This window comes from Bidens hawaiensis, unplaced genomic scaffold (genome assembly GCF_021521415.1).
Source record: "Bidens hawaiensis isolate Kalapana, Puna unplaced genomic scaffold, B.hawaiensis_p1.1 tig00029807_1, whole genome shotgun sequence".
NCBI classification, from domain to species: domain Eukaryota; kingdom Viridiplantae; phylum Streptophyta; class Magnoliopsida; order Asterales; family Asteraceae; genus Bidens; species Bidens hawaiensis.
In genome coordinates this window covers 218,302-229,837 of record NW_027494945.1, presented here as the reverse complement: position 1 = coordinate 229,837, position 11,536 = coordinate 218,302, and the positions used below count along the sequence as shown (strand labels likewise).

The window sequence follows — 11,536 nt, the reverse complement described above, 5'->3', positions numbered from 1 at the left end:
CTCTGTTGAAAAGTTTGGGTCAACTTCATGCATATCTAAGGCTGAAAAAATTTCGTCTATCACACATTCAACCCCCGTAACATTTAACATTGGGTTTAAAGCGGCGGCGCAAGTAAAAACCGGTGGCAATTCAAGAAAGTATTTTTTTAATTTTCATTGGTAATATGATGTTTGAAAACATTGGACTTTTATTTTCAAATTCTTTAAGATTGTTAACGATTAAAAATAACTCCGAAAGAACCAATGGACTTGTCGGATAATACGTTCCCGATAGTTTCGTAGTTGATGTTTTAAAAACTTCAAGAAAAGTCGATAAGTCATTGATAATTTCCCATTTCTCATTTGAAAAGGGGATTGCCAAATCATTCTCGGCAAGACTATAATGAAACATTTTAAAAGTTTCTCTTTGTTCCAAAGCACTTTGAAACATTATGCAAGTGGAATTCCATCGATGAGGTACATCCCAATTAGCTCCCAAAGCTTTTCTTCCCGTATCTTTACAAAATTTTCTATAATCCATTTGTCTTTTTTTTACTTTTCTTAAAAACTTCATGTATCATTAGTCTAAAATCGTTTATAACCGATGTAACCTCATCCGAAGCAAGTAAAAACCGGTGGCAATTCAAGAAAGTATTTTTTTAATTTAAACTTCATTGTATATATGATGATTGAAAACATTGGACTTTTATTTTCAAATTCTTTAAGATTGTTAACGATTAAAAATAACTCCGAAAGAACCAAGGGACTTGTTGGATAATACGTTCCCGATAGTTTCGTAGTTGATGTTTTAAAAACTTCAAGAAAAGTCGATAAGTCATTGATAATTTCCCATTTCTCATTTGAAAAGGGGATTGCCAAATCATTCTCGGCAAGACTATAATGAAACATTTGTAAAGTTTCTCTTTGTTCCAAAGCACTTTGAAACATTATGCAAGTGGAATTCCATTGATGAGGTACATCCCAATTAGCTCCCAAAGCTTTTCTTCCCGTATCTTTACAAAATTTTCTATAATCCATTTGTCTTTTTTTACTTTTCTTAAAAACTTCATGTATCATTAGTCTAAAATCGTTTATAACCGATGTAACCTCATCCGAAGCAAGTCCGTCTTGCACGATTAAATTAATGATATGTGCAACACACCTTGAGTGAAAAAATACACCATTGCAAATCGGCGTATATTTTAATTTTAATTTATCAACCGCCGATGTATTATTCGACGCGTTATTAAATGTCATTGAAAATATTTTATTTTATAGTTTATAAGTTTTTATAACATAATCTAAAATTTCAAACAAATTATCTCCCGTATGTGGATACTCAAAGAGTTCGAATGCAATGGTGCTTTTCATCATTTCCCACGATGACGGGTCTACCCAATGAGCGGTGACACAAAGATAAGATTCGGGTAGACCATGTGGAGCCGACCAAACATCACTAGTTAAGTTTATTCCCGTATTTATATTTTCAAAATATGCAATTAGTACCTCTTTGGCCTTCTTCCACAATTTTAAACAATAACGTTTAAGAGTATGACGACTTACGTGAGTGTATTGTGGTTGAAGCGTATCTCGAATCATGGCGGTTAAGCGAGGGTTGTCGAAGTGGCTAAACGGCAAAGCTTCTTGAATCACAAACTTCGCCATACGATCTTGAACTCGATCAATTTGGTATGTAAATATTCCGCCTTCACTATCCATTTGCGTTTGTTGCGAATCGACGTTCTTTTTCAACGCCTTGCAATACGGTTTTTCGATGTGTTTCTTCAAATTTGAATTCGAAAGTGGGTTTAAATAAACCCCACAAAACTTGCACATAGCCTTCAATGAATGGTCACTCAATTCATCCAAATCCCAATTGCACCAAATCTCTTGATTACGATTATGAGGTAAAATACGAACGAAACTTGGTTCGGCGTTGGAACCTTGACCAACCGATGATTGTGAGGCAGCCATAACAACAAATATGAATATAGAAGAAGAGAAAACAAGAGATTAGAGAACTCAAAACGTTGTAATAGCGTTTTTTTGTATTTTTTTGCGTTCGGGTTTGCGTTTTGAGTGTTGTGATGAACCCATGACACCAAATACCTATTTATACTAGTAGTGGGGTGCTTGGGGGAGCCAAAAAACGGCTATATTTGACCCCAACGGTCAAAAAACGGCCAAAAAAACGATTTCCAACGGCTATACTCGATCCAACGGCTAGAACCGGTTCCTAACCGGTTCCGGATGGAACCGGTTCCTATCCGCCCCCACTCAGAAATGCAAGAACCGGTCACGGATCATCGGGTTGAATCAGATAGGGTCCGGTTCCTACAAAAAACGGGTAGGAACCGGTTCGGTTCCACCGGTTCGGTTCCAGGAACCGGTTTTTTTGATCATCTCTACAGTTGCACTCATTCATAAATGTTATGCTTATGCATAGGCGCATAGCCAGCCAGCTAGGCCACTAGACAGGCCCATACCAAAACCAAGAAGTTTTCTACAAATATAAGGCCCACTACCTAGCCCAAGACGATCAAACTGGAACCAATTATAACTTATAAATATACCTAGTGTTCCAAAAATTCCGACTAAGCATCGATTAATCCTCGATTAATCACTAGCTTTCACTTCATTGATTACTTTTGGGCTAATCGGTCAATGGTCAAATCCAGCCAAAATCGGCGATTTCCGACGAGATTCCAACCAAAATCGGCGGTTTCCGACCATAGTCAGCGGTTTTCAGCGAGATTTCATGAAAAACCAGCGGTTTCCAACAAGATTGCAACACATTTTCAGCCAAAATGTGTTTATGTATGTATAAAACTAAAAATTATATATAAATATGTATGCCGGTATATATACAATTGAAATTATGCATTAAAGTTTGATCCGATTATTCTCGGTTAATCTCGATTAATCATGATTAATCGCTAGCCTCCATCCTACCGTCTAACTAACGACTACCGTTACAGGACTGAATAAACCATTAGAAAAGTTAAATACATCAATTATTAGGTGGGATTTTAAAAATAATAATTCTTTTTCGTTACACAAGGAGTTGAAGTTTTTGGCCCATCTATCAAAAGTATTTCAGATAAGCCTATAAACATGCCAAATATTTAATTTAAAAATCAATTTTCTTTTTTATCCTTGGTAGCGTTGTCTCTTATGGTTGGTTTCACTTGTTTATTTGTTGTGCTTGGATGCCTCGTGGATGCACCCATCATTTGATTGATTTGATACCGTGACTAGAGCTTGTAATATGTCGTTCTATGAAGACCGTGAGAAATTATTGATTTTAATATTATACTATAATACAAAAGTTTTGATATCGCGTATAAAGATATGGAAAATTTTGGTATTTAGAGACATGTAGGGAAGGTTTTAGAAAGAACATACTTATTTTGTGAGAACACGCAAAATAAAATAAAAAACTTTTTTTTACATTCTTAAAAGTTTAATAAAGTGTAAGCATATGTTTCTAATACAATGTTTTTTTTATCTTCACATAGAACCTACGCATGCGTAAGCCATACATAAGTTATATTATCTAAACATAATCTACATACGTGTAGGTAAGTAGGAAAAGTTGTAAAAAAACGTATGAACAAATTAGTTTGATTGTTTTTTTATATACATACTCTACACATTTGTACCAATAAGTATGAAAATTTCAAGAATATGAGCTATTGTCAAAAATTTAAATGCTATACATTTGTTATAATAAGTTAGTATTTTCTAATCACATGAAATATTGATATATGGAGACATGTATGTGATGTGTGTGAGAGATGATGGAAATTGAAGGAATTTAGTAAAGGAATGAAGAAAGTGCGTGGGGTTGAACATTAGAGTCCAAGATACCCATTTTGCCTACATTGGAATAAAACAAATACCCAATGCCAAATTCTAGGCTTTTGTTTTGAGTGGTGCAAAAAGCAATTCCCCCAAGAGAAGTGAATTTGACCCATCCTTGATTAAAGGGTAGATGTTCATAATAAAAGAGTATCTCATGCTCACTCTTTTTATCTTTTATCTTTTTTGTTCAAACAATCTATAGTGCTCAATCCAAGTGTTGATTTTAAAGTGTAAGTGATCAAAGAGAGTGTTATAAAAGATCAACGTTATAAAACAACTACCCAACTTTCTTCCAAATGTATTTGTGTCGGTTTGGAGCACTAAAGTGATAGTTAGCAACACATTCACACTTGACTAGCTAAATAGGCTTAGTTGATCGTGTTACCACAAAGTTAATTTGAATAACTAGAAATTGACCTAACTTATAACTTATGCGGTCTTTTCTTGGCTATAATTTATGTTGGTTCTTTTTGTATAAATTGTTATTTTATCAGTATTAACTATTAATGTATTTTATTATAATTGCATCTCCTAATTCTCACATGAAATGCCATTAGTTTGTACTAATTTTGATGTACTATGTCTAACTCACACAAGAACACTATCAAGAAGGAAACCCACCACTGAGACGAAAAAGATCTTAGCCTCAACCATCAAATACCACGCCATTAAATCAGAAGGTCATTTGCCCTAATGATTAGACAAGTAAATAGCTGGTTTTATATTTTTATGTTTAAAAGTTAACATTCATACAGAAATTCTTACATGCTTTTAACTATTTATAACCACATGTCTTGATGATTATGTTTAAAGTATCCCTATTCATGCCTTCTAAACATGATGGTTAATTCGGCTTTTTTAATGTTGCTTATTATATTCAGAACTTTACAATAGCAAATATCATTAACTTTAACCATACAACATATAACCAAAACCAATCCATTAATCAAAATCAGCACATCCAACAATAAAGTTAACAAAATGCCACTAACTTACAAAAGTAAAGCGATTATACTTATACATATATATTCCCTTTAGATCTTTGCTGCGGGTAGCATGTTTTTATAGCCACCTCAGCTTAACAAACAAACCTACGTATCCCCAAAAATTAATAATAATTTTCCATCCTCCATCTTTTGGCATATTAGCCATTAAGCCCCTTATAAAGAAAAAGTAACAATCCACTAACGATAGAAGTCAACGACAAAAAGGGTAAAAGTGGAAACCAATATTCGCCTTTGATTTAGGATCCTGTTTTACACTCGGAAATTCTTTCCAGTGAAGGTTTGACCGAACTGCCAATGAGCGGGTACGATGTTCCATGAGGTGGATGTGCGTCGGTCACTAGCTGTGACCCTGAAGGAGAGTGACTGGCCAACTAGAACTGAGTTTGACTGCCAGTTCTGGCCCCAATTACGACTCATGCTCATCCAGTTAGTCTTTGACCCTTTGACCCAAACCTTTTGTATGTCCCCTGCACCCGCGACGTTGCTGATCAAAACCAAGTTGAAGTAACGGAAACCGTTGATTGTGAACCTGATTCCACCCGCCTTTCTACATGGCACCCTGTAGTAATAAATCCCAAAACATCAAGGTCATTTTCGTCTTTTTTTCAAATAAACAACTTAAGTCACACTGAATTTTAATATTTTAGATTAAAATTATGTACCAATAGAATTTTTGTCACTAACTTTAATTTATCCTTTCAAAACAATCTGTAACATTTTATTCACTACCATAACGAATTATATTAAAATAAAAATTTTCAAAAATGTTTTTTTGTTTCCATTTTATTTTAAGTATACTTACCGGCGATATGAAACAGGGACAATGCCGGCACGATATTCGGCAATTTTAAGAAACATGGGCATAGCAAGGTCGAAATGAGTACGAGGCGGGTTACACCAGCCGCCATTGTCGCTAGGTTGGGCCCAGTTAGGAGGACAAAAGTTAGTAGCGGTGACAAAGATAGACGGACTGCCAGGATGACACCAACGCGGGTCTTGTGCACACTTAATTTCAAAGCAAGCACCACAGCTAAAGCCTTTGTTGAACAACGCGGTACTTAGCGCCGCAGTGTTCACACCGTAGCCTTGACTGTATAAGTTACCGTACCCACAAGCACCTCCTACAAAAATAATAATATAAAAGCACATTATTTATTAAAACCCGAATTAGTGGTATAGTGTTTGTCACTCTGAAAATGACGTATATTTTAAATTTTACAAGTGCGTAGTAACTATGTGTAAAAAGTTATTGTTAATTAAAAATTATAAAACTTAGACAATGTGTGTATTGAAATGAAAGTGTACTATGTTGTACGCGGGTAGTTGACCAGTGATAGAAGCTTATGCTACTTAATTTTTGGTCAATGCTTTGGTTTAAAAAATAGTGTAATTTAGGAGTAGTGTAGTTTGCTTTAAAAAAAAGTAACAAGTAAAATGTGGGTATACCCATTGTGCCCGAGGCGTCACTGCCGCCATAAAATGTGGCATGGGCACTTTGCCAAGAGCCGCCCGCATAGTTTCCGGGGAGTCTAGCGTCGGCGGCGGAGAGGAGTGAAATGATGGTTAGAAGAATGCCGACTAGAATGCCCATTTTAGTCTTGTGGGAGATTATTATTAGAGCAAGTAATGTGAGGGTGTGGAAAAATGCAGGTTGTTGTAGTGGTATTTATGGAGGGAAGTGTGGGCACTTGAGCAGTGTCAGAATGAGTTTTATTATTATTATTTTTTATTTTTCTTCCGAATCAGTTGTTGATGTATTGTCAAGTATTCACACCCTAAAAAAACTGCCACCGGTAATTTGGTGGGTTTGGCTTCGGGTCCAGATTCTAGAATTTCATTGATTCTTATATAATTTATTATATAACTTGGCCATAATTCATGTGATTTTTAATACGTTTAAATTATAGGATTTATAATCTTTCATCTAAATGCGTATTTGCACATGTAAATGTAGATAACATAATGCGATAATATTGATGCCTAAATGACTAGTCATAATCATCTATCGGTCATTAACCAGAGATGGGCCTTTTCTTACTTTTTTTTTAAACATTCAATTAGTTAGATCAGTGACGGGCATTTAGTCACTTGTTTAAATGATTGTATTTATGTATTTGCTCAATTAAACGTTTATGTTCTCTTAGGCATATTGTACCTTTAGGTTTGTTTGTTGACATGAAGTTTGATAAAAAACGAAAAAGAAGAAAAACACCTAACTCAGTATATTCGTTTTAAAGGGGGAAAAGTCATATATTGTTAAATTTCATATAATGTCTGTCTAGGAGATTTGGTCCCCACTTCGGGTGAGAAACCCGTGTGTTGTGGTGCTCGCTATAGCAAACGAAATAAAAACTAGTGTTATAATTTTGAAAGAGGATTAATCTAGTCGTCTAAGCCAACTAATCACTATTTATCTTATCCGGTTAACTCTAAATGTATTGGTTTGATTCTCATTTTCATGAACCTGGTTATACTTTTGAATTTTGTTGTGCATGACTAAATCCTATTTGTCTTCTCAGGTGTATAATTCTATTTTCTAAACTTTTTATGGTCAAAAAGCCTAGTTTGATCATTTCCTTTTTCTTGAGCCTTCAATCGGTTTCACACTTTCATGCGACAAAACATCCGTACTATTTCTGATGCTGTCGGTACAACAATTCGTCACAAATTCCTGGTCGGCTTAACAGAGGAAAGTTACCGCCAAAATTTACACCTGCTTTCTCTCTCATGGTATAAGTATGTAATATGTATATAACCACCTGTAGTGTATATAATTCAAAGACATGTACTTCTCGCATTGACTATGGTACCATGATTAGAGTCAAAGTCAAAAGTGGAAGGAATTGAGCCGTAAGTCCGTAACTAACGTCCGTGATTAGAGGTTGTAGAATTAGATCACTAATCTCATCATTAACGACTTCTTTTTCTTTTCTTATCACACTTTTCTTTTTCAATTAATTATCTAAAATATATGAACAGTCTGCCGCATGCATGGATGAGCAAATGGTACCGGGTACCATTACTGAATTCGGTACCAATGAGGTTGTGAGGTCGGTACGATAATGATATTTTACTGAAACTTTGTCTTCGGTACCAGTAGTCATTTTTTGCGAATTTCGGTGTTGGTACTTTCGGTTCGGTACCTAGCTCATTTCTAAATAGACGTAGACCAATTATATTAATTTATTTTAATAAATGTTCTTTCTAAATCGTCTCTTTTGAATTTAGTTCAAATTTAGTTGGTTTGAATAATTGGAATATAAGATTGCATCATTTGCATGTAAGCTAAGTTTGTTGAAAAAAAATTGCACTAACCTACTTAATGGAAAACAAGAGTAAAGTGCATGGTTTTAATAATGATTATGTTCTTACAATTCCAATCTTAATGCAGATCTTTATCTTAACAAGTAACAACATTGTTTGAAACATTCTCAATCTAAAAAAAGTACCAACCAACCTCAATAATATTATCTTATAGCTAATGAAAGAGACTTAGTATAAAGTACTAAAAACAAATTAAATATATTCTTACCCTCTCTCCCATATAATTAATTATACATAGTTATTAACTTTTCTTAATAGCCAATGAATAAACCAATACCATATGGGGTAACTTAATGACAAAATACGACCTCATATGTCTACAATCGCAAACAACTTTAAGTAGCTCAAGCCCGTAATCTCATGTGCCGACTTTCAAGAAAAACCCGTCGTCCGAAGATCCACTACGGTAAAACTCTGTTAGGATCATATTCGATCTTAAGACTTTGGTTTCAATTACAATTAGAATACTAGTCACATTTTTTCTCTATATTTTTATTAAAAAGTTAAAACATATTACTAGTTACCTTTAGCAATAATCTTTAAAAATAATAATAATAAAATTTAAAAGTGTAGGTAAAGAGACTGGACCGTGATCACCGGCTGCATTACGCACTACTCCTCGATAACACGTATGACAAGGAGACATCACTCTCGAGCCTCACGCGTCACTTCCACTTTTTCCTTTTTTTTTAATTAATTGTTTATTCTTCACTCTACCAAAAACAACTTTTTCACGTTGAACCTTAAATATATGCAACATACAAATATGTACCCTCCCATGTTTTTGTTTTTTCTTCTACTCACAACTTTGTTTATGGAAAACATTGTAAACAAGTAAGATGTGAAGTAGAATATTAATGTACATCGATCCTTGTTAGAAATTGATTCAAAGATTACAAATATTGACACAAACACAACAAACTTTATTATTTACTTAGCAGCAGGTTAAGCTAGATGCATGGATATATCGGTTATGGATTGAAAGCAACATTATGAAAAACATCAAAAGGGTCAGGTTAAAACATTTACGACTTGTATGAGTTTTGATTTGAACGTTACTTAAGGGAAAAATATATATCAATATGAATTCATGTGATATATTTGTTTTCACAACTACTAGCGGTGATGATGAATAGCTGTGGAAATGTTGATAGTGGCAATAATAAAAGTGACGAAAATGGAGGTGGTGGCTTGCAGTGACGGTGATACTGGCGATAACGTTGGTTAGTGGCGGTGTGTATTTTTGCCCATTAGGACAAGGTCGGACAAGGTCTAACTTAACAAGTTTTATAACAACCACCTAATTCGATGCGTTGTAGAATACTAGAATTCGATTAGAGTCGTTTCAATCCATTCACCAAAAACATTTTATTCAAATAAGATGAATTTTTAAATAATGAGTATGATCGTCACGTGTAGTCATCTACTATATCTGATAAGTGACTTTTTTCCATATCACAAAGGTGTGGTTCGTGGCTTGCCACAATTTATTGTCACTAAATAACAGGTGATCTAAGAAGTTACGAAAGATCGGTTTTAAAACACTTAATTGTCTCTAAAGGTATTGTAAACACATCAACACATTCATTGTTAGCTAGACATAATTATCTTTTTATCAACATCTATTATTAAAACAAAATTAATTGCCACCGAGAGGGATGGGCTGAAACATACAAAGAAACAAAATGGAGTACAAAAAATCGAAGCTATCCAACAAGCATTCTAAATCTGTGATCAATTTTCTCTATAGAATTGAAAGATTTCTTCCTAACTTTAGGAATAAGATCTAAGTCCCGATTCATCAAGACCATATGGGAATATAGTCGGTTCTTTATGTCTCAGGTTAGAAAAAAACGTGGAACAAATCTTGAATAACTAGCTTATCAAACCAAACATATAAGTTATTCTAGTAAATCCAAAAAGCCCAAGGAACATAGAAATTGTCATCTTGATGTTTGATGAATATTAGCCAGTATATTTGTTTTGTTCACTCATAGAAGAAAAAGTGTGAACTTTAAAAAATTAAGGGTGTGATTTATAAATCTCTTTGGTGCCATATTGTCATATACATTGGTGCTACTCACCGAATAAGTTTTTGCCCCAAGTTTTTTGCTTCTTGACAACAAGCATACATCCAAGAAGCTACAAACAAATAAATACATATTGATATTAACTTTAACATTTGGTAGGTCTTAAAATATATCAGTTAAATCATAATAATTACCAATGCTATGAGATTGGTTTGCAATGATTGTTGTTTAAACAAGGCATGGAGAACCAACTACCCTCATATAAATGATATGATCTTTGTTCTTAAGGCATTGCTGTGAATTTACCTTCCTGCCCTTCCTGTAAATGAGGAACATATTTATAATCCTGGAATGATGGCCTTTGGTCTCTCATGCTACAAGGAGTTAAATGTCTTCACACTCTTGCTTCAAATTAAAGGCTGAATTAATTATTAGTATCCCACACCAATAAAAGAAGATGATAATGTGAACATGCATGCAATGAAGGTGATTTTAGCCCCCCCCCTAATGAGGAAAAATCGTTAGGTAAGAAAATATTTCAAAACTATAATCAATTTAATTGTTTGTATGTGTAAGTAAAAGGAAGTGTTACTGTTTTTTCAATAGAAGGAAACTTTTTTATTTTCTATTGGTTTATTAAACTTTTGTGGACTACAGAGTCTTGTATTGAAAACGAAAGTTCACCTATTAGCTAGTAACTATGTATTCAGTTAAGGTAATTAAGTTTTTATGTTTTTTAAAGTTACTCCATTTTCATTATATATATACTCCAATCTTGTAAAATTTTATATAGATGTTTACAATTATTTAAAAAATCAACTTAAACGAAATATATATGAGTCCTAGAAGTACGTAGTTGTTTTCAGATTAACTTGAAGTATAGGATAACATTGAATAAAAAAAACTCAATAATTATTAATAATAAAGTTTTATAATTGTTTAATTTAAGGTAAGTGAAAAAACAATCATTAAATAGTAACAACACTTTAAAAAAATATTAAATTAAATATGACATGAACGAGTCTCCGTCGTTTCATGGACTCAAACCAACCCGTCATGAAACAATATGGACTCATTCGTGTCATTTTAACTTTAAGGTGCTCAAGTGTGACCTGCCCAAAAATACATGACGCAAATTGGAATTCCCTTTATTTTTTATTTGTCTCGCTTGATTTTAAAAACAAATTATAAAAAGGTTTATAATATTAAAATGCCTAAGTGTTGAGTGATTTACATTGAGCTCGAGTTATTATGAGGCTCGGGCTCACTTGGTTACACCCATACGAATGATTGTTTGATATAATGTTTTGTATGCATAGTGTGAAACCGTAA

General features: G+C 33.8%; 1 protein-coding gene across 1 annotated transcript; it reads right to left on the bottom strand.

Moving 5' to 3' along the window:
• Window positions 1-4,768: 4,768 nt before the first annotated feature.
• LOC143579456 (expansin-A4-like) lies at window positions 4,769-6,499 on the bottom strand. The gene is made up of 3 exons (XM_077062762.1): window positions 6,297-6,499; window positions 5,653-5,971; window positions 4,769-5,409 (listed from the first exon to the last, which is right to left on the bottom strand). The coding sequence occupies exons 1-3, from the start codon at window positions 6,439-6,441 to the stop codon at window positions 5,100-5,102; spliced, it is 774 nt and encodes a 257-aa protein (XP_076918877.1). The 5' UTR covers window positions 6,442-6,499; the 3' UTR covers window positions 4,769-5,099.
• Between the last annotated feature and the right edge of the window lie 5,037 nt (window positions 6,500-11,536).